We start from the raw sequence: 24,464 nt of genomic DNA on the forward strand, positions 1-24,464 counted from the left end.
TAATTTGGCCACATAGTTTATCATATTCCCTGCCAATATCTGATGGCCATTCAGAGCCAGACACGTTTTTCCATCTGGAGCTTTCACAAAACCTTCACGACACAAACACTGAGCAGTTCCAAACCTCTCTTCGCAAATATGTTCACAGCCTCCGTTTTGATGTAAGCAGGCATCTGCTCCTAGCAGAGAGGAGGTACATTCACAGATGGGCTTGGAGATGAAAAGGTGTAAAATCAGTGTACAGCTTTGGGAGAAAGAAACTATCTAAATGGAGCTGTTTATATCAAGAGCTATTTCAGAAGAGTTCCTATAAAGAGCCACTCGTTCTAAGATAAGCTCAGAATGTTATTACCTTAGGAGTATTGAGTTTAGCCAGTTCCTTTGTTCAAGAAGCTATTTGGGAAGATAGGACTCCTATTTCCTGACTTATAATCTAGTCAAACTGACAAAGGGTGATTCAGAAAGAAGAGTTACTGTGGGAAACTAAGTGGCTTTTCCATCTGCTTACCTACTCCTGGCTGAAGCTCACTCACTTGCATTCTCAGGAGGTGGGGAAAAGCCCAGTGTAGGCAGAAGCTTCCACTGCGGGTTTCTAAATCGCTCCCCCCACCCATCCCTGCCCCTGCCCTTAGTGCCTTTAACCCAAAAGTCTTTGAAAAGGAGCAAATAAGTAAAAGCTACTCAGGAGAAGAAAAGTTGAGGTTGGAGGGATAAAGCCCAAACTTATTACCAGACTATCTTAGTTTAAACGAAATCTCAGGAGATCTTAACATCTACCCAAATTAGTGAGAAGTGCAACACAGACACCCTTCCCTGCCGTCAAACAATTAAAATAGTTGCAGATGCCAGTCAAAGAAAGACTGTGTCCAGTGTACCTGGTTTTGCCAATGGATGAACTACAACCAGTGATGAGGGCTTCAGCATGCTGCCTCGGAGACGTACCCTATTTTTGCCAGTCCTCTTGTTCACCCTTATTACCGATGGCATAGCCCAATCAGAGAACCACACATGATCCTCAAACACAGCCACAGCAAATGGGTGACCTGGAAGCAGTTGAGATCCATTATAAACATCTTGTCTTTGCCATGAATATTTTTAAAAGGACAAGGCCCAGGGCAGGAATGTTTCCGTGTTCAGTGATTCTGTCACTATTTATAGACTAAACAACTTGACTGGGTAAGTTGGGTAAGTTATTTTACCCCTCTTTGTCTTAGGTTCCTTGTCTTTTGCATGGCAGTAATAAGTAGTAGACTAAATTTACAGGTTGCTGTAAATTGAGATTTTTACAACATTTTTAAAAATCTAAGGTAATTGAATAACAGCCTCCTCAAATTCCCATCTCCACCAATACATTTCCTTTCCTATCTCTCCTCTTAACTAAAATTAGTCCATTGACTGTGCTCCTGCCTTCTCTAGGACCTTGTTCTGTCAATTACTCCTTTCATTTACATTAATTCTCTTCTATTCATCTTATCAGCTTCTTTCCCTTAGCTGATTAATATGTTCAGGTCTCTCCTATCTTAATTCCCTCATTCCCTTGACCCCTCTAACTTCTTTTTGTCTCTTTCCTTCCCTTCTCAGACAAGTTTTTTGGAAGTTTTTATTATCTGCTGCTTCCATTTTCATGGCTCCAATCAACCCCTAAGTGGCTTCTTCTGATCCTACCTCAACTAAACCCGCCTCTCCATGCCACTGAAACTGCTCTGATAAGATATTCCAGTATTTAGTAAGCTGGGAAATGTTTTAATATACTATCTCAAGTGTTAGAGGCTAAAGCTAAGGACCTAGGTTTGGAAGCTTTTATCATATCCAGTCACATTCCCCAGGCCAGTCTTTTTGCTAATGAAAAATGGATTTGGTGGATTAGGGTGAATGTCTCCCTCTACTGGCAGGAAACTCAAACGATTTTTCCAGGTGAAATGAATCTCCACCCATCATTATTGACCAGGGCCATTAAGATTCATTTGGGTCTCTAGCCTTTGTCCCAAATTAAAGCCATAAAGGCAGGAAGGGAATTTCCTATATAGTTATTGTTTTGTTTTGTTTGTTGTGATAAAAAACGTATAATACAAAATTTACCATCTAAGCCTAAGACTTAACCCACGGTTTCAGTAATGTTAAATACATTCATATTGTTGTGCAACCAATTTCCAGAAATTTTTTCATCTTGCAAAACTGAAAATCTATACCCATTAAACAACTTCCTGTTTCCCCCTCCCCCTAGGCCCTGGCAAATACTATACTACTTTCTGTTTCTATAAGTGTGCCTATTCTAGATACCCTAAGTAAGTAGAATCATACAATATTGGTCTTCTGTGACTGGCTTATTTCATTTAGTAAAACGTCCTCAGGGTTCATCTATGTTGTAGTATGTGTCAGAATTAGCTATTGTTTTTCAACACAAACCCCACACTAGATATAATCTTCTTTATTTTTTGTTTACAGGAGAGCCACAGTTGAACTACCAGTAGATGGCACTGTAATGGTGGGAACGGTTATTTAGATGTTCATATACCAGATTATTTGTATTTGTATTTAATAGGAAGTTGCATTAGTCACAGATTATAGCAATACAAATTATTTACAAAATATCTCCTATGCTTTTTTTGGTTTAGAATATGTTGTCTTTACATTCTAGTTAGGAATTTCCAAATCCCTTTACACCTCCAGCTATCAAAGCTATAACTTTACATTTATTTGGGAGATTTTTTTTTTTTTTTTTTCTTTTTGCGGTACGCGGGCCTCTCACTGCTGTGGCCTCTCTCGTTGCGGAGCACAGGCTCCGGACGCGCAGGCTCAGCGGCCACGGCTCACGGGCCCAGCCGCTCTGCGGCATGTGGGATCCTCCCAGACCGGGGCACGAACCCGTGTCCCCTGCATTGGCAGGCGGACTCTCAACCACTGCGCCACCAGGGAAGCCCTGGGAGATGTATTTTTTAACAATGTACGTCTCCCCTACTGACTCCATAACTTCACAGGAACCATGATTGTTTTACTCTCCACTGTATCTCCACTTCCTATAATGGCACATGGATGATAAAAGTCTACAATTGTACACAAGCTTATAATTTATTGTGAAGTATGTCAATTTTTAAAGAAGCTTGGAAGTATGTAAAATTTTTAATTATATTTAGCTTGATCTATTTAATGTATAATACAAATCTAGAAGTTCATTACCAAAGAGAAAGGGCAAAATAAATACCTTACGTGGATTATTAGTTTGTTAGCTTCTTCCTAAAAAAGAGAGACCATGTTTTTCATCTTCCCAACCATCCAGTTTCTAAATTCCCAGAGCATCTCTAACATCACCCTGGCTTTCATTTTGACATCCAATCTGTTACCAAATCCTCTTGGTTTTTCATTCACAGTGATTTTCGTAATATTCTAATCCTCCATTCTACTTTTTAAATGGCAATCTTCTAGCTCAGGCCTCTATTAACTGTTGACTAAACAATTATCATAACCTCCTAACTCATTTCCTTCTCTCCAAATTCCAATCCAACACTTATACTGTTACCTAAGTGGTTATCCTGATATACCAGTATTATCAGATATATTTCCTGCTTAAGAATATGCAGTGGCTCCCTAGTACGTTCAGAATTAATTTCAGTTAACATATTCTGGCAGTACTAACATACAAAGACCAGTTTTTGCAGCCTCATCTCAAATGATAGTGTTTTATCACCTTCTATTTACCACATGGCCCAGTTCAAATACCGTCTTTGCAGATTCCCTGAGTCAAAATCAATCTCCTACTGCTATATAATGTCATAACAGTTTGTACTTCTCTTTTAACAGTTAGCATAGACTACAGTGTTTCAAAACTCTTTATGAAAATACATGACACCCCATACAAAATCTGAAAATATAATAGGAGGGAAAACTGTATTAACCTTTGCACATGAATGGCTAAAGGTGATACTATCACTTGTGAAAATGACATTTGAGAAAACATAAGAAATGGTAGTAGCTGAACAAGTCCTTATTCTTAAAGAAGTTTTAAAATGGTTAATATTTTCATTCTGATTTTAAGAAATCTTGGCAAAGAGAAATGATTATGCATCACTATTTTTTATTCAATATTCCAATGTTAAAGTAATCTTTGTAGCTCATAAATCTCTGGAGAAATCTGTTAGTCTGTTTGTCTCTGTTCCTTTCTCACCATATGTTTAAGGGTGTGTGTGTGGGGGGGGTGAGTGAGTGTGTGTGTGTGTGTGTGTGTGTGTGTAAATACATTTTGTATTTAACACTCATCAACACTCAATCAAGTTGAAGAAATCACCCATTCCAAAGCCTCACCTACATCGTTCTGGGCAAGTCTTTGGCGTTTTGAACCATCCAGATTGGACATTTCAATCACAGACTGCTTGGCATCGCACCAATACAACTTGTCAGTTAAGTAATCAATTGTTATTCCACTGGGCCAGACCAGATCCGAGCTAGCTATAACCAGTCGGCCAATGCCTTGAAGGGAAGAACTTTCAATTCGTGGATTAATCCCCATCTCAGTCCAGAATAATCTCCTTTAATCAAGAAAGCATACAACAAATAAAACTTGCAAGGAAAACAACTTCTTTTATTCTTTCATTATTAAAAACATCAATGTAAGTCACTTTAGGATAAACTAAAGTGGTACACCAAGGAAATAGAGAAAGAGAAAGTATAGCACTGAATATTGGACACATAATTTTCAAAAGCAAAAAATTACCTTCTCTATGTACAACAACTTGGACAGAAAATGCTGAATTAAGGCTCAGATGATTGGATAAAAAAGGAATTGTTAGTTTAAAAACTTGTAGTATATTACTAATCAAAGGTGTTTGAGTGCATATTCTTAAATCAGCGTTTCATGCTACAAAAGGCAATGGAATCTTGCTAGCCTGTCCCTCTGCTATGCATATGTAAAACTTGCTGTATACGTAAAATTACAATGTAAAGGGAAGAGCATATTTATCTATTATCCTGTTTTGTACTATGTACTCAGTTAACTTGGTCAATTTTAAGTTCTGTAAATCAGGTGCTGAGGCACATTTTTTGAAACTCAATATGGTTCAGCATCTTTTCACTGGCTTGTTTAGAGATGGTTACATTCTCATTGTTTGAATCATGTGGCTGGCTCCAAATTAATTATCTATTTCTACCAGCTTATTATTTCCCACAGACCATCATAAAATTTCCATTATAAATAAAATAGGATGAGCTTTTATCCTTGATTTTTAACTAGGAAGGAATTATTCTCCTTAATTCTCTAACTTAAACCAACATTTGTCACTAATTCACAATTAACAACATAGAGCCTCCTAATATTTCACGATTTCTCTTTCCTCTTCCCTAAATCTAGGAATGACCTATCACTGGGACTCATGATTTTTCTAAATAGAATTCATAAGCCATGCAATCCAAATATCATCCTCTCTCAAGAAACAATGTAGTTTTTAAAGAAAGTACATAGTGTAAGGGGCTCATGCCTCATAGATTAATGAATTACAACCCACTTCTTTTCAAAAAGAAATTGAATTTGCTTAAAATGAAAGGGTATCGAAACAATAAAGTTTTCTATAGGAAAAACAAATCAAAAGACATAAAAAGGATGAGGAAGTTAGGCTAGCCATACCATTTCTGAACATTTGAACAAATCTCATGGATTTTCTTGGTTTCTGATTCCACTGACAACCTGAGGTCTTAAGACAAATTTTGGACACTAGCACATCAAACGTAAACTGTCCTATGACCTCCACAGAAAGGGCCTTATTTTCACAAATACTTACTTGGCCATTGGATGAACAGCAAGTCCTCGTGGCTGAGAGATGTCCTCCTTAATGATTATTTCACGATACCTCCCATTTAGATCACTCCCTTCAATGAGAGATTTCCTAAGATGCATGTAATATAAAGGGGTTTGTTATATCAACTTTACTTTTTAAACAAAAATACTTGTTTTCCCTGTTGCTTTCTGAAAAGCAAAATAGGCATATTCTAAACTCCCCTATCACAGGTGTGCACATGAGCACACACGTGTCAGGAGTAACACTTACGCAAAGTCTATTGTTTTTTTTTAACACAGTGTTTAAATTAGTTTCCCAATATTTATCCCAAGCAATTAAAACACACCGTGAAAGGGTAAGGTAAGAGGGTTCTGTGTCAGTGGCCTGGCAGGGATAAAGCCAGGAAGTACAAATGCCACCATCCCTTTCTCTTCACAACCTCCCAGCTCCTGCTGGAACCAATAAAAGCCTCCGCCTGGTGTTCACAGATCACAGGGAGGAAGGAGGGTAGACCTCAAAGGGCCACAGAGACAACCAACACAAGGACAGTAGGAGAAGACTTACACTGGCTTTAACTTTCTTCCATCTGATTCTAAGACAAATGGGAGCACTGAAATACCCTTTGCTACTCTTTACATTAAAAAATAATAATAACTCTTTGGAATCTGGCAGGGGAGAAAATACTTGCTTTCTAATTTTTCCATTTATTTGTCAAACAAATCTTGATGATCAAATAGACATTTCCTCAGCACCTAGTGTGTGTCAGGGATTGACCTAAGCACTGGAGATACAATAGTAAACAAAACCTGGCTCTGTCCTTAAAGAGTTAGAGATCAGCTGGAGAGCAAAGGGGAGGGAGACCGAAGCGCAGCGGGGGGGACGGGGGCGATGGGCAGGGAAGAGAGGGAAGAGAGGGAGAGGGAACTGCAATACAGAGACTGTAAAGAATGTGACTGGCAGACTCAGTGCGGGTGGCTTGCTGGAGTGCACTGTGAGCCCCAGCAGCTTCCCTGAACAGGCAGGACCACAACAGAGGAGATTACAAAGAACCTCCCTGGGCTTCTCTGGTGGCGCAGTTTTTGAGAGTCCGCCTGCCGATGCAGGGGACACGGGTTCGTGCCCCGGTCCGGGAAGATCCCACATGCCGCGGAGCGGCTGGGCCCGTGAGCCATGGCCGCTGAGCCTGCTGTGTCCGGAGCCTGTGCTCCGCAACGGGAGAGGCCACAACAGTGAGAGGCCCACGTACCGCAAAAAAAAATAAAATAAAATAACCTCCCTTCCCCACCTCGTGCCACCTGCCCAGAAACACAGACCAAGACCAGTCCCTCCTCCCTGTGCTACAAAACACTCAGGAGACCTTCTGCAGGTGGCTTGTTTAAGTGCCCTTTCTAGATGGGGGCCCGGGGCTTGATCTATTCTTCCTCATGGGCCATATGCAGGAGGGAGATAAAGGTAAAATTGGCTCAGGGCCTGGGCTGCGCCAAATACACTTTGCAAACTACCAACTCAGGGCAGTGGATAATTTGAAATCATTTATACTCCAGTGCCACTTTTTTTTTTTTTTTTTTTTAAAATATCAACTTGTTTTACTGAGTAACAGTTTCAGGTTGAAATGGGTTATACTTCCCAGTCATCAGTGTATCATGTGGCACATTAGAATTCATGGGAAGAATTTCCAGAGTTGAAGTCTTTTGACTCACTCAGTGTTGACAGTAACTTGGTCTGTGGGCTCCTGGCTGGGGAGACAAGCATAACCCAAGCTTGGCCACCGACCTTCAGGTTGTCTTTTGTCACATTTTACCAGTTCTAAGTGGGGAGTCTGAAGAGCAAATGTCACAGCTACATCCAGGCAAAGCAGGAGCTCATTTCTCATTGCTGCATCTGAAAAACCATGCTGGTTGCATCCCCTGTAGCTGGGGCAAACAGATTTTTAAATTGCGGTACGCGGGCCTCTCACTGTTGTGGCCTCTCCCGTTTTGGAGCACAGGCTCCGGACGCGCAGGCTCAGCGGCCATGGCTCACGGGCCCAGCTGCTCCACGGCATGTGGGATCCTCCCGGACTGGGGCACGAACCCATGTCCCCTGCATCGGCAGGCAGACTCTCAACCACTGTGCCACCAGGGAAGCCCCCAGCGCCACTTTCAAAAGATAATTTTATTCCCAGATGAAGTGGAAGGTATTTTTGAACTCAATGTGTCAAATTCACTCAGTCACAACTGTCACTGTGCCTGTTCCCTTGAGGGAAGGAATTCTGAAGCCACTTGCTTGTGACCAGGGGAAATAAAACTGTCATTTCTGATCTCATTGTTACATCATCTCTAAATTCTTACTGTTCTGAGCAGGAGTAAGGTGATGAGAATTGAGAAGGACATAAGCTCCTGACTCTGGAGCTGTCTCAGGCAGGATTGCTGGAATTTACTCTGAAAGCTCCCCAAGGGGGTCACCCAATAACACACTTCTATTTGATTCAGCCACAAAACACATCTGGAACTCCAGTGTTGGTCATGAGACAGCAAAGACAAGGGTGGACATTTGGGTTCACGTGAGTTCAAGCATAACCCTTAATCTAGTGGAGTATCTTTCTCTTCATACTTGTTATGTAATTGGTCTCAGTGCCACCACTGGGATCCTCTAAACCCACCCTATTTCCAGGGCAAGAGCTGTCCATCCAGAACCCTAGAAGAGTGATTTTTTACCTCGTGGTAGTTTTTGTTACCTCAAAAGGATGAGCAAACAGATACATTGTTTCCCTCTTGATTCTTTTTACTAGGCATTTGACTTTGGGAATCAGGATTCCTTAATACTAAATAATAGCACTGCCGGTGGAATTATCAATCTGCTTCCTTCCTACAGTTAGATGTTAATTTGAATCTGTCTTTTCCTAAGCCAATGTAAACTGTAAGCATCCATTCTGGTTCTTTTACTTGGTTAAGAGTTACTATATAATCTAATATCACAAGCTTGGAATACCAGTTATTTAAATCCAATTTCTAGCTAATATTAAGGTTTTCAAACTATAAACCTCTCATTTCCAGACAAATTAAAGGTTTTCTCTTAGCAGCTGCCGAGGACATGAGAAGGGCTCGTTATTACTCAAGTCAATGAACTAGAGAATTTGAGGTCTGATCCTCCAGGATACGGTGGTGCCTATCTCCCGAAGGCATTGCCTCAGCAGTAGGTACTGCTGTACTGCTGTATGGTGCTATTAATCAAACACGTAAAATTAGAGGTGCCGTGCAAATGTGGGAAATATGAGGAGACGCGGCATGCTTAGAGGGGCCCAAAGTGCCAGACATCTGCTGGCCTAATCAACGTTTCCTAGAACAGCCGTGTACAAGCTCTGTTATTATGCACAGCTAATATTTTAAATGTCCTTTTAAGTAGGCTCAAAACAGAGAAGGCCATTATTAATATTTTTAGCAGCGTTATAACTGAAGTTGACTTTCATTTGTTATGTGACACTGGGTCGAGGACATTTAACTAACCCTGGTTGTAGAAGGCAGGACATACTATGATTATTAAAAACACAAGCTTTGGAAATGGTCATCCTTGAGTTCAAATTCCAGATCCAGTACTTGCTGGCTGCTTGACCTTAGGAAAGTTATTTTACCTCTTTGATGCTCAATTTTTTAATCTTTAAATTGGGGATAAGAAGACTTACCTTTTATGGAGTCAATATGAATATAAAGCTCTCAGTGCAGTATCTGGTGCATTTCAGTTATTCAATAAATGAATAACCCAAAGGATATGGGCTTCCCTGGTGGCGCAGTGGTTGAGCGTCCACCTGCCAATGCAGGGGACGCGGGTTCATGCCCCAGTCCGCGAAGATCCCACATGCCGTGGAGCGGCTGGGCCCGTGAGCCATGGCCGCTGAGCCTGCGCGTCCGGAGCCTGTGCTCCGCGACAGAAGAGGCCACAACAGTGAGAGGCCCGCGTACCGCAAAAAAAAATAATAATAATACCCAAAGGATAAAGGAATGGTATGGCTAAATGAATAAACAAATGATTGAATGAATTATTTAAAATATACTCACTCTGGTTATAGAAATGCCATATTATTGATAACTGGGCACCACATCATGCATCTGGCTCATATTTAAAAGCCTGTTTGTTTCCCATGGGTTATCCAGACCAAAAGAGATTTTCTGGGACATAGAAAGCCTGCCCTCAAGCACATAAATCCACTCCCTGGGACTTCTTCCTCTATGTTGGGACCACTGATTTCAGAGGTGAAACCCTAATTAATTCCCTCTTCTTTTAGCTTAACAAGGTTGCAGAGCGGTCAGAGGTTTGGGTTGGCCACCAGGTCACTCCATAGCTCTAAGTTCCTCTGAGAAAGTATCCCAGAGCATATGGAATCTCTTACCTTCTTCTGGGACATACTCCGTGTCTGGCTCCTTCTTGCTCAGAAGCAGGAAGTGGGCTCTCATCAGCACACACAAGGGATGCAGCTGCTCCCTTCTTCCCCCTTCCCCTACCCCATTCCTGGGGCTGACAAGGCCACACACGCACACACACACACACACACACACACACACACACACACACACACACACACAGCAAGTGCAGCAGTGCTTCCTGAAGCTCCAAGGACAGTGTGCTCAGAGGACAGACACACCACAACTTCTCTCTGGTCCTGTTGTTGCCCATCAGAGGGAAACAGGCCATCTCTCCCACCCTGAGAGCCAACATGTGGGTTCTAGAAAGACTTGTCACTTAAATGTTGTGCAACCTTAAATAAATCACTTAGCCTTTCTGAGCCTTCGTTTCCACACCTGTAAAATGAAGGGGAAGTTGATCCCTGAAGCCCCTTCCGGAGCCCCCTCTGGGAATATCCATCCTTCATTTGGCAATTATTTATGCATGACCTTATGATATCTCTCGTACTGAGATTTAGACCAAGCATTTGTATTAGTTTTCCCTGTGTACATGTGTCTTATCTCCCTGGCTAAACCATAAGGTGACTGGAAACATGGAGCGCTTTTCAGGCTCCTGTGTATCTCCCATGCTACCTAGCAGAGAGCCTGATCCACAGCAGATGCTCAGAGAATGCTTGTTGATTATATCCAGACAGGTTTTGTGTTTCCCTGATTACAACCAATAGCCTGAAATGCAAAAACACATGCTGCTTTCTTGGTCCTCAAAACTTGCCCATGGATACAGACCTTGATGAAAGATACAGTCTTGATTAAAAGGAGGAATGTCCTGTTTGGTGGTGGGGAGGGGGTTGAGGGACTATGGACAGGACTGGGGGCATCTTTCCTCCGATCCCAGTCAGGTGCCCAGCAATATTTTCCTGTGTTCAAAGTGGAGGATGAAGCCAGCTGTATTACCTATCCAATCACTCCCCTCCCATGTGGCTTAAAACTGAAAGAGGAAACCTACCGTCTGTCTGTCCAATAGAATTTACGGCCAACCCAGTCTACAGCAAGACCTTCTGGCACACCTACTTCTTCCTCAATAAGCCTTTCTCGCTGGGAACCATCCATATTTGCTCTCTCTATCCACTTTAGGGCTGTATGGGCAAAGTATATCTACAAAAGAGAACACAGGCATTTCAGTTTGATTTGTTTAAAAACTTAATGTGGAATATATACAAATGAGGTTAGTAAATCTTTACATTATACAGTACAATAGTTAAGAGCTGGGCTTGGGAGATAGACACACCTGGAACTGAACTCCACCTCGGTTGCTTCCCAGATATGTGTAAACTTAAGCAAGTTTATCAGTGTCTCAGAGGCTCAGTTTCCTCATTGGTAAAATGGGGATAATACTATGAAGCGCATTAGTTTTATATATATAAGTTCTTAGCCTTGTGCCTGACACATATTTCTACTGGTATGGGTAATTTGCTTATCTTTGATCATTGGTCAATAACAAATCCATCATACTTGAACTCTAATGGCTTCTACAGCCTGAAAGGGAACAGAGATGAGCAGTTTAATGGGGGCTGCAAGCTGAGCTTTAACTTCTACTGCTTGATCCACAGGATTCCACTTCGCTGCAAGTCAGGAGACACAGCTTCCTCTCCCAGTTTTGACACTTATTTGTTTGATTGCCTTGGTTAAATCATTTTATTTATTTATTTATTTATTTATTTATTTATTTTAAAATTGAAGTGTAGTTGATGTACAATATTATATGTTATAGGTATATAACATAGTGATTCACAATTTTTAAAGTTTATGTTCCATTTATAGTTATTATAAAATACTGGCTATATTCCCTGTGTTGTACAATATATCCTTGTAGCTTATTTTTTCCATAATAGTTTGTACCTCTTAATCCCCTCTGCCTATATTGCCCCTCCCCACTTCCTTCTCCCCACTGGTAACCACTAGTTTGTTCTCTATATCTGTGAGTCTGCTTCTTTCTTTTTATATTCACTAGTTTGTTGTATTTTTTGGATTACACATATAAGTGATAACATACAGTATTTGTCTTCTTCTGTCTGGCTTATTTCACTGAGTATAATACCCTCCAAGTCCATCCCTGTTGCTTCAAATGGCAAAATTTCACTCTTTTTTATGGCTGGGTAATATTCCATTGTGTGTATATGTGTGTGTGTGTGTGTGTGTGTGTGTGTAAGTACCACATCTTCTTTATCCATTCATCTGCTGATGGATACTTAGGTTGCTTCCGTATCTTGGAAATTGTAGATAATTCTGCTATGAACATTGGGGTGCATGTATCTTTTGGAATTAGTGTTTTTATTTTTTTCTGATATATACTCAGGAGTGGAACTGCTAGGTTATATTGCTGGGTTTATTTTTAGTTTATTGAGAACCCTCCATACTGTTTTCCACAGCGGCTGCACCAATTTACATTCCCAATAACAGTGTACATGGTTAAGTCATTTAATCTCAATTTTCTCAGCTATAAAAATGACAAAGTCAGACTGGGTATTTGCTAAAGTTCCTTTCATCTCTAACTGTAGAAAATTTCATTTTAATTAATAGATTTTTTAATTAATAGAATAATTTTTTAATTAATAGAACATACCTTGAAGATGCAAAGTTCTTTTTCAGTCTAGTATGCAGACTTTCGAACAGGTACAAGAATAAAAAATTGCTATGGGTTAGCTGACAATTTAATGATAGCATATGTGGAATATTAACTGTGAGTGCATATATGTACATAAACCCATCATCAATAATGAGAATAATAGAAAAGGTTCTATTCCATGATACAAAAATGGGCACTTCTTATGTTAAAAAATACTCTGCTAGTGCTCTGCTTCTCAAACTCAAATGTGTACATGAATCACCTGGGAATCTCGTTAAAATGCAGATTCTGATTCAGTGGTCACAGTGGAGCCTGAGAATCTGCAGTTCTAACACGCTCCAGGTCACGTTGATGTCACTGGTCTAAGGACCACAGTTTGAGAAGCAAGAAAATGAGAACATTGACAAGAGAAATGAAAAACCATGAATAAGCCACACGACTTAAAGTTCATTTTAGGTTTCCTTATTCACCTAGTTGTAAAAAATACTGACTGTGTGGGAAAAAACTAATTTGGTAATAAATGAATCTTGAACTGATTCTCTTCATTTTTTCCTGTTAATATAATTCTTCTATGGAGTCAAATAGATTCAGTTCATAGAAAAAAAAAGAATTGTTTGCTAGTATTTAATTACAAAACTTCTATTTGCAAAAGTAGTTATATTTGGCTATCAATCCATACCAATTAAACACAGAATCAATTTGCTCCACTCTGTCTCTTTTGGCCATTTACCAGAATGCTTCAAATCAGGAAGGAAGGAACAAAAGCACAAGTTTTAAAATTCTAGGAATTAATGCACCATCTAGTAACAACTAAATCATTATGGAGGGAGATTAATAACTATGGAACTTCATAATTATTGGCTGATTAATCTCCAGAAGTTACTGTAACATATCATTTCAAGCACTTTCTAACCTAGCATAAAGATAACAAGAAATTAAAGACCAAATGGTCAGCTGATTGGGTTGATAATTTAGAAATTCTAATGTTTATACAAAAAAAACTTCATGTAAAATTATTATATAAATAATGTTGTGTCAGACTGCCATTCACACATGAGCTGTAAAACTTATGTTTCTTGGTTTTCATGGTTAGGAGTTCACTGAATTTCCTCCCTTAAGGACATGTATTAAATGCAAATTAGTAATCCATACTTCCTATGCTGCACCTCAACCTCCTATTTCTCCCAAAATACAAATAAATAAAAACCTATTTATGGTGCTCTTCCTGTGTGTATGGCACTGTGCTAGCTTCCTATTCTCATTTCCAAAGAGGAAACTAAACTTCAGATTCTATTCAAATTATCCCCAATAAAATGGCTGAATCACAGCAAGGAATAGGGTAGGGTTATGATAACAGAAACATCCTTAAAACTTTCTCAAGTGATGTTTTAATATCTACATTTAAATTTTTCTTTGCCTAATTGTTCTGAGCTTAGCAGAGGATTTTCAAGTAACCCAGGTCATCTGTTAGGATAAAATCCTTTACTCTGTCCTTAAAGCACAGCCACATCTGTTCAAGCAGCAAAACCATACCTTATTTTCCACAGGGTCATGATCTAGGGCAAAAACCATTCCTATTTGCTGGCTGAGCAGGGTTCCATAATCTGTTCCATCAAAATGCATGTGTCGAATATCTTGAGAATTGGCAAACAGCAAAAACGGTGGTGGTCCTAATAACCAAATTTAAATATGGTTGCATTTGAAATATGCCTTGGAACCCAAAAGGCACTTCTGACCCTTCCCGTTCATTGTACCCTCTCCCTCAATTCCTGCAGTACTCGTTTCTTAATTTCCCACCAGTACGGTGTAGGTTAAGAGAGGCAAGAAGACTTCCTTTTCCATGAGGTGACATACGGCCAGAATTTCATCACTGGTTTCCTCCCTGTCTAGGTGCCTGCTTTTAAAATGCAAGTTACTTATAGAAAGAGACAGTATTAAGTAACAAACATCTTAACTAAATGATGTAAGTCTGATGCTGTGTAATCTCCTTGATTCACACATATTGAAACATTAATATTAGCAGACTGTATTAATTCATGTCCAAAAAATACCCTTCTCTGGTCTGGACAGTTGATGATTGAGGTCTGATTATGTGAGTTAATAACTAGACCCCTGATAATTTTCAGAGCTCAGATTATGCTATATTAACTAAGGCCCTGAGAAGTTAAGAGTACTGGGGTCTAAGGCAAGCTCTGTAGGCCCATCATTATGTTATCCCAAATCACAGGCATAATGAACCTCAGGTGAGATTAAATCAATTTGGCATAAATCTAGGATTTCCAAGGCTGCTGAAGGACATGAGATGTAATATCAGAAGAGATGAAAAAATAGTTGAAGCACACAACTTCATATTAAATTTTGTCATGAAAAGGACAGAACTTGTCAAAGTATTATGATTATTACATTCACCAGAGAGATAAAAATCAAACCAATCAACAAATATTTATTAAATGCCCCTTAACTATAAAGTGCTTTAAGACTATTCTGGTTATGACTTTCACATATACTGGAATGCCATACCTGATGTTATAGCAAATCGTTGCTTAACGCTAATTAACTTCAAAATGTTCCTCAAACACAGAATTATTATTTCTATAATATTAATTTATGTTATTTACATTTATAATGTGATTTGTTTTCCATTTCCAAAAATTAAAAAAATCAGACTTTCTATGCAGAAGCCAAAAGCAATTTAACACTTTTTAAATAAAATGTTGTTCTTCACATAATCTTTTTTGCAGAGACACACTTTCAAATGTTCACAGCACTAACCTGAGGCTGTACAGCTCTTTTTGTCCAGTTGTAGGTCATAGCCCGGAATGCAGCCACATTCCCAGGATACTGGGCTAAGAGGGATGCAGAGCTGGCTACATCCACCATTATCGGGAGATGAACAACCTACAAAAAACAATTCCTTGGTAATGATGCTAGGGTATTAAAAAAATATCATGTTTTCATCAAAATATTAAGGTGAACCAAATATACGTTGCTTTTTAAAACCATTTCCACAATCATTCATACTGTCACAATCAAGCTTATTTTTCAGAGATTAGGAGGAAAATGTCACCATACTCTACTTTCCTATAACCTGACATCTTCAGTGTTAATCCTTCACATCCCAATGACCCTTGTCTTCTTGTTCTATCACTGAATTTGTGAACAAGCACACTGGCAGCTGGCTGGAATAAAAAAATGCATTTTGATGAGTTTGGCAGCTGGTCTAATTCTTCCTAGTGATGAATATATTTTTTTCTCTCTCACATTTTTGGTCTCTTGACTTCTTTTGCTCTTTTTATTTAAAAAAATGTCACACATAACTCTTTGTTAATTTTGAGTTATAGCCTTCACTCTATATGCTTAAGTCCCTATGAAGATAAAAGTAGGGAGGTATTCATAGGTGCAAGGAACAGGCTAAGCGCTCCACATCCACCATCTTGTTTAATGCTGGTCACAAATCCAGGAGGCAGGTATCATTAACCTCTACAGATGAGGAAACTGAGACCAAAAGAGGGCAAGTAACTAGTCCAAAACAGCTCTGCTAGTAACTGGTAATGCTATCTCAGGGCTGCCTAGCTTCAGAGCTCTTGCTCATAACCACTACACTATGCTATCGAAAAACAAAACACAAAAATCTTATTTAAGTTCATATGTTAATCCATTATGTAAATATCTTTCAATGTGTAATGTTGGAAAATCTATTCTCCTTTGTCAGTAGATGGACTTTTAGGTGTCAGTTAGAAAACGAATGTTTTCTTTTTTTTTTTTTAACATCTTTATTGGGGTATAATTGCTTTACAATGGTGTGTTAGTTTCTGCTGTATAACAAAGTGAATCAGTTATACATATACATATGTTCTCATATCTCTTCCCTCTTGCGTCTCCCTCCCTCCCACCCTCCCCATCCCACCCCTCCAGGCGGTCACAAAGCACCGAGCTGATCTCCCTGTGCTATGCGGCTGCTTCCCACTAGCTATCTACCTTATGTTTGGCAGTGTATATATGTCCATTCCTCTCTCTCGCTTTGTCACAGCTCACCCTTCCCCCTCCCCATATCCTCAAGTCCGTTCTCTAGTAGGTCTGTGTCTTACCCCTAGGTTCTTCACGACACTTTTTTTCCTTAAATTCCATATATATATGTGTTAGTATACGGTATTTGTCTTTCTCTTTCTGACTTACTTCACTCTGTATGACAGACTCTAGGTCTATCCACCTCATTACAAATAGCTCAATTTCGTTTCTTTTTATGGCTGAGTAATATTCCATTGTATATATGTGCCACAACTTCTTTATCCATTCATCCGATGATGGGCACTTAGGTTGTTTCCATCTCCGGGCTATTGTAAATAGAGCTGCAATGAACATTTTGGTACTCAAACAAACAATAGGTAGATAAACTTACCACTACAGGTTTTCCCATCTGTCTCAAGCACTGAGCCTTCAGGACAGAAACATATGGGACCGTCTGATGTCAGAACACAATCATGACTGCATTCAGACACATTGCTTGGGCAGGAAATTAATTCTAATTAATGAAAAATAAGGTCAAGATTAGTGTTAAATCAGATTTGTGGAAATTTGGTAAATTCAGCTGCTAACAAAAAAAATGATATCCTGAAAAGAAGAAGTTAAATAAAGATTGAACATTTATGAATTGCTGTGGTAATAGAGATATAAAAATAAAGAAAAAGTTGCAAATCTAAAACAAATTAAAGAAGGACTTCTAATTTTGGAAAATGACTCTAGTTTCCTCAAAGTTTCTTCTCTGACAATTAATACTTTTTAAGTTATTAGTCATCAAAATTCCAAAATATTTTAAATGGAACTTGGGCAAATGATTCTCAAGTTCATCTGGAAAACAAATTACATGTGTAAGAAAACTAAAAACATTGTGTAACTATGGTTAGCTGTAAGAAGAGAATGAGAGGCTCTAAACAAATATCAAAATGTATCACAAAGATGCAATAATTAATGAGTACAGGAATAGACCAAGAGGATAATATCAATAGAACCAGACAGAAAGTTCATTTTATTTTTTTGCAATTTGTAAAATTTATTTTCTCACAATTTCAAATGAAATTAACAGTTTTGCACTTAACTAACAAATTTACTTATCTACCAAACAGTTTTTCAATGGTTTGGTTTGTCAGGAACTTTGTAGATATCTGGTGACTCATTTGCTTATGATTCTGGACAGCTATAGATAGAATTCAGATTGCCCCAGTCTAAATGTCAAGGTTTATATCAAGCACAACGTTTTACAGTTTCTTTAACTTTTTAAATTAAGATATTATTTTCAAAGAACAAGGCTCCAGTTTACATCATTACCTTAAAAAAATGAAGATTTATTTTAATGGAAGATAGTTATTGTGAAAGCATTTTTTTTACTTGAAAATTATTTTATGTAAACTTACGTGGATTGTTTTTGCGTCAAAATATTCCCTGATAGTATTAGAGCAGGTATTATTATAAGTTTTTCAGAATATACCTTATAAATGAAATACAGTTATAGGAAAGATTGGAAAGCTCATTTTAGAAAAGACTCAAGTACACATAAGAATATAGTATGTGATAAAGGTATTTTAAATCATTGAGCATGTGTCATCCAGTAAATGGTAGAGAAATAAATGAGTAATGTTTTGAGGCAAAAGCTAAATCCCTACCATATACCACACATCAAAATAAATTCCAAGTAAATCAAATATTAAAATGTAAAATATATACCATAGAAGTTCTAGCAGTTTTGACAATCAAGTGAGATTATGTATGTCCTACTTGGCACATAATGGACTCTAACATATTAACATCATGCACTTGAGTATATCTGCTCACAGATAAACCACATGGTATTAAAAGAAGGACAAATTCCATAAACAGTCACAAAGGTAGTGGGTAATTTCCAAGAACTTCATTACCATCCATCCATTTTTCTGTGCCTTGTTTCACAAGCTCATATAACATCCAGACTAACATATTCTCCAACATCTGTGAAGCAGAACTAGACAATATACATGAGATTTTTTTTTTTTTTTTTTTTTTTTTTTTTTTGGCTGCACTGCATGGCTTGTGGAATCTTAGTTCACTGACAAGGGATTGAAACCTGGCCCCTGGCAGTGAGAGCGCCAAGTCCTAACCACTAGACTGCCAAGGAATTCCCACATGATTTTAAACATTCGTTTCTACTTAGCTATGTTGGTAGATTCAATAAGAAACCTATAAGAAGGTATCTGAGTATGTAATCCTAAATTTGAATTGAGAATATTCATATAAACTCATAATGTATTTCTCTTTTTAAAAAGTGTTTTCCTAACTCTGGTGCCCTAAAACACTCAAAACAATAACTGACTTTGAAGCAGGTTATGTTTTCTAAATACAATTTCTCATAAAAAGGAAGCAGTGGCCTTGAGAGATTGCTGATTCTAGGTCTAGAACATGGAATGTACAAGACAAGCCTGGAAAATATGTCCTACCAGGTTAAGAGAAAACTATCAAAGACTACTGGGGTCTGGAACCCATTTGAAGATTCTCCCACCAGCCAAAGAGGAGACAACTTGCTCATTGGTAAGAATAACAACTGCACTGGGTTGAAACATATAAAAAATGTTAAAAATCCAAGAGTTCATAATAATACTTACAAAAAACAAAAAACAAATCTCCCAAAGTCATTGAAGTCACCATCACGCTGATGCCAAAACCAGACAGAGAAATTACAGGCCAATATCTTTGATGAATTACAGGCCAATATCTTTAATGAATATAGATGCAAAATGCTCAAGAAAATATTAGCAAACCAGATCCAAAAGCACATAGAAAGGATCATACATCATGATCACGTTGGATTCATTCCAGGGTCACAAGGATGGTTCAACATATGCAAATCAATCGATATGATACACCACATCAACAAAAGAAAGGACAAAAACTACATGATCATCTCGATAGATGCAGAGAAAGCATTTGAGAAAATTCAACATCCATTTATGATCAAAACTCTTTCCAAAGTGGGTACAGAAGGAATATATCTCAATATAATAAAAGCCATTTACGACAAACCCACAGCCAATATAATACTCAATGGTGAAAAGCTGAAAGCCTTCCCATTAAAATCTGGAACAAGACAAGGATGCCTACCTTTCACCACTTCTATTTGACATAATATGGAATTAACAGATGCACACTACCATATATAAAGTAAACAACAAGCACAGAGAGTTATATTCAATATCTCAATACCCAACAAACTACAATGGAAAAGAATTTTTAAAAAAGAATATAGATATATACATATACATGTGTATAACTGAATCACTTTGCTGTACACTTGAAACTAATGTGATATTACAAATCAACTATACTTCAATAAAAACTAAAATTAAAAAACCCCATTGGCCACCTTTGGAAGGTGTTAAAGAACCAACCCATTATCCTAAATATAAGTAAACAAAGAGAAAAAAATTCATCATTTATACTGCCTTAACTGTAAGAATTGTATCTTGAAGTCACCAAATAGTTACTGAGAGAACATTCTTTTTATAAAGGTATTACAATTCATGATTAAAAAGAAATATTAGAACTAGATATCATCATGCAAATCCCCTGATGAAATAATGAATCTAGGAAATGAGTGTTAATGGCCACTACAACCATTCCCTGAAAGATGACTGGGCTCTTTCTTGCTCCCAGCAGTCTTGGCAGCTGCTCTTGGATGGGGGCAGTCCCACCCTAAGGCAGAAAAATGGCGGCCGAAAAGAAGACAAAAAAGTTGCTGGGCCTGATGAACGCTACGCTCCAACTCATTATAGAAAGTAGAAAGTAAGTGCTGCAGGTACAAGCAGATTCTGGAAATGTTCAGACAAGGCAAAGAGAAACTGGTCATCCTCACCAACAAATGCCCAGCCTTGTGGAAATCTGAAATAGAGTACTACACCATGTTGGCCCAAACTGGTGGCCACCACTACAGTGGTAATAATATTGAATTGGGCACAGCATGTGGAAAATACTAGAGTATGTATGTCACTGGCAAAGCCCACTAGGGTCCTCGGGAAAAATAAGATGGAATCTAGGTGATAAGATAAGGTCTAGGGCTTTCCTGGTGGCGCAGTGGTTGAGAGTCTGCCTGCCAATGCAGGGGACGAGGGTTCGTGCCCCGGTCCGGGAAGATCCCACATGCCGCGGAGCGGCTGGGCCCGTGAGCCATGGCCGCTGGGCCTGCGCGTCCGGAGCCTGTGCTCCGCAACGGGAGAGACCATGGCAGTGAGAGGCCCGCGTACAGCAAAAAATAAAAAATAAAAAAATAAAAATAAAAATAAGGTCTAACCTCTTCTTTGGACTTAGTCTCGTTTCAGTTGCATGTAGGGGGCCGTGTGCAGAGGCCTTGCGCCCAACACATGGGATCAGAGTTCCCAGCGCAGAACTGCTGCACCTGTTACTGCAGCTCGATGGGCCGTATGCAGAAGCACTGTGCTCGACACCTCGATTCAACACGGCAGCGACAGCCGTGTGCAGAGACCCTGCACCCAGCACTGCGATCTGGAGCCTGAGCAGCGCGCTTGTGTGTGCCCAATGGGAACTCCGCCCCCTCCCAGCTGTGGAGAACCCTATAAAGCAGCCCTGCCCACGGCCTGTCAGGGGAGCGGGTACTATGGAGGTGAGCTCACATCTCTCCAATCTCTGGTCCAGTAATAAAGCTTTCCTTTGCTTCTGAACCAAACTCGGTCTTGTCCTATGGGCACTAGCGATGCCGGGCAGGAGGACCCTTGTGAGGACTGACTGGAAAGGGTCAGTAACATGCACACTGGCTATTATTGACTCAGGTGATTCTGACAGCATTAGAAGAATGCCAGAATGGACTGGTGAAAAGTAAATCGTGCATATTTTTTCTTCAGTGAAACTGTCCAGAGTTTGTTTTGTGAAAAAAGAAAAAGAAAGACCATTGGGGAACTTTAGAACGGATGACAGAGGGAGAAACAACCAGATGTTATGTGTCTCCTGATGGAAGTATAAGCATACCAATGAAGAGTATTATTGTCAAAATTTCAAAGCCTAGTCTGATCAAGCCTGCAGATCTAACCGCAAGTTTGAGAAGGACAGGGACATCTTACAAGTGTGCTCAGTAAAATCCAGAGTGTGAGAAACTCTGCAGGAAAAAAACAGTTTCTTCAGCAACTACTTGCAAGGGGGAATAAAGAGGAGAGGGAATCTGTAGGATAAGAGAGAGAGGTATCAGCTAATATCAGTGTAACACACGGAGCTTGTTTGGATACCCAGTCAAACAAATCAACTGTTGAAAACTTTTTAAGATAATTTGAAAACTGACTAGATATTTAATGTTATTAGGGAATTATTGTTAATTTTTTTAGTTGTGATAATGGTATCGTGGTTATACCTGAAAACTGACTGCGTATTAGATATTAGGGAATTCGAGCTAGTTTTTTAGATGTAATAGTGTATCATGATTATGTTTTTTACATGCTTACCTTTCAGAGATATATAATGAAATATAATGAAATATGGATAAATAAACAGTAAAATATATAAATACATGCTTGTTGGAGGTTTTGATTTAACAGGTCTGGGATAGAGTCTGGTCATTCGCATTTTAAAAAACAAACCAAAATAAAACTCCAAGGTACTCCTGATGCATGCTATTGATCGAGGACCACCAACCCAGATCATAGCCACCTTAGAAACATCAGTGAAAATGGAGGAAATAATGCAATAAATACTTGTTGTGACTTACGGTGACACCGTTTCCCATCAGGAAGCAGAACAAATCCTACAGGGCATGTGCAATAATAGGATCCAGGGATGTTTTCACACCCAAGAGTACAGCCATGATTCCAAAAGGCACACTCGTTGACATCTACACCATAACAACAGTAAAACAGTCAGATGGTTTTTTTGAAAATAAATTGTAGTATCACTAATAAGTCAGCTAAAAGTAGGGTATCTCACACCTCTATCTGCTGTAACTGACCATGGCAAGACTGTTTTTGCTACTCTAACAAAGAGTGAAAGAAATTAGTTCAATTATCATGAAAGCCATGGTTTAAACTGTCACAGTTTATACTTTCAAATACAGATTTTCATATTAAAATTACTCTTGGGATAAAGCAGTACTATTTCCCCTGAAAAGATATATCCATTTAAGGCAAGGACCCTAGAAAGTTCTTGACAAGGGCAGGACATCCCCCTGCTTTGCTCTTCACTTTCTCAAGGCTGACAGGAGCCCTTCACCTGAATGTGGGAGCATTCCCTAGCAGTTTTACTCTGGCTGAAACCCAGACTTCCAGATCACTGTTCTATGCTATGGCTCTCGCCCACTAGTCCCACGTAAGCAGGGGACTGCAGTTAATAGGCAGATGCCAGGTTTACCTGGAGTCTCACCCCAACTAATTCCACTGAATGTACGTTGCAGCCATTGGATTCTTTTCATCGGTAACTCACTGGACGTCCCAGGAGAAAGGACATGGCATTTCTCCTCGGGTTAATTACATCGGGCCTGGAGTCTCACAATAGGACGAGCCCAAGATAACCAAACAAGGTGCAGTTTCTCAAGATTCCTACCAAACAGTTATGGGATGAGATGTGGGAGTCAATACCCTTTGAGGATCTTATGAGAGCTACGGAACTACTCCCCTAAAAAATCTGACAATACTGACATTTTGCACACCGTCAAACCCACAGAGCTCCGTAGAGTCCACTCAGAGAATCCCTGCCTTATATCAATCCCTGAGTAGCCTCTGAAAGTATCTGATCTGGGAACACAAGATATAAAGGAGATCTGAAAGTGTTACAAGGGCTTAAAATTGGGAAAAAATAAAATTGCTTTTCTGGGGGGAAAAAGGAAACTTGAAATTGGTTTCACATGGAGGTTCTGGATTGCGCACTGAAGACCAGCCACTGGCCCAGGTGGGCTGTGCTCGCTCACCACACATTACCTTCACAGTTCTCTCCATCTTGGCTTAAAGCATATCCCTCTGCACACGTGCACACATGGGACTTAGGCTCTTGCCCACACATGCTGTTTCTGCAGTTACCTTTCCTCAGTTTGCAGAGTTTCTGATCTAAAAGAGAAGGTGGTTAATTTGGAGTGGAGGTGTGTTTTGACAGGGGCAGTGCATGATCCCCTCATGGCTCCTAAGAACTCTAATCTTCCCGTGACATCAGCAGGGGTGTTGTCTCACGGAGGTGGCACTGCTCTAGGGTCGAACATTAGCCCAGATTACTCAGCATTCCGAAGCCCATTTATTTCTCTAGTTGTATCTCTCCTACAGTAGCTCTCGGGATAGGACATACTAATTACCTGGAGATGTCATTCCTTGGGTTACGAACACTAAGCACAACTTAATAGCCTTTTCTTTTTGACCTGCTTTTATCAAAAGTATTTATTTATTTAAAAAATAAATACGGCAATAAACAGAAATGCTGAAAATGAAATATCTGTTTAAGAAGCAAAAAAGGCTGAAAAATGAAGAACATCTCTTAAGTATAATATTTATAGGTCAGATCTATATATTTATCTGTTTTTTTTTTTTTTTTTTTTTTTTTTCTTTTTTTTTTTTGCGGTACGGGGGCCTCTCAGTGTTGTGGCCTCTCCCATTGCGGAGCACAGGCTCCGACGCACAGGCTCAGCGGCCATGGCTCACTGTTGTGGCCTCTCCTCTTGCGGAGCCTGTGCTCCAGACGCGCAGGCTC

At 39.3% G+C, this 24,464-nt stretch overlaps 1 protein-coding gene and 1 pseudogene across 3 annotated transcripts in view; one reads left to right on the forward strand and one right to left on the reverse strand.

The window, feature by feature from the left end:
* EGF (epidermal growth factor) overlaps window positions 1-24,464 on the reverse strand; it is a 99,487-nt gene that overhangs the window by 30,547 nt on the left and 44,476 nt on the right. For 2 of the 3 annotated variants that reach the window (XM_007463223.1, XM_007463222.1), the window contains exons 6-15: window positions 23,708-23,833; window positions 22,507-22,629; window positions 17,170-17,292; window positions 15,543-15,668; window positions 14,304-14,440; window positions 11,151-11,299; window positions 5,769-5,873; window positions 4,300-4,523; window positions 876-1,043; window positions 20-179 (exon numbers count right to left, since the gene is read on the reverse strand). In XM_007463223.1, coding sequence (XP_007463285.1) covers window positions 20-179; window positions 876-1,043; window positions 4,300-4,523; window positions 5,769-5,873; window positions 11,151-11,299; window positions 14,304-14,440; window positions 15,543-15,668; window positions 17,170-17,292; window positions 22,507-22,629; window positions 23,708-23,833 — 1,441 coding nt within the window. The remainder of the gene's footprint in view (window positions 1-19; window positions 180-875; window positions 1,044-4,299; window positions 4,524-5,768; window positions 5,874-11,150; window positions 11,300-14,303; window positions 14,441-15,542; window positions 15,669-17,169; window positions 17,293-22,506; window positions 22,630-23,707; window positions 23,834-24,464) is intronic. The other variant, XM_007463224.1, reaches the window with a different exon arrangement.
* On the forward strand, window positions 20,503-21,630 carry LOC103073611 (60S ribosomal protein L30-like; annotated as a pseudogene).

This window comes from Lipotes vexillifer, unplaced genomic scaffold (genome assembly GCF_000442215.2).
Source record: "Lipotes vexillifer unplaced genomic scaffold, Lipotes_vexillifer_v1.1 scaffold769, whole genome shotgun sequence".
Classification (NCBI taxonomy): Eukaryota; Metazoa; Chordata; class Mammalia; order Artiodactyla; family Lipotidae; genus Lipotes; species Lipotes vexillifer.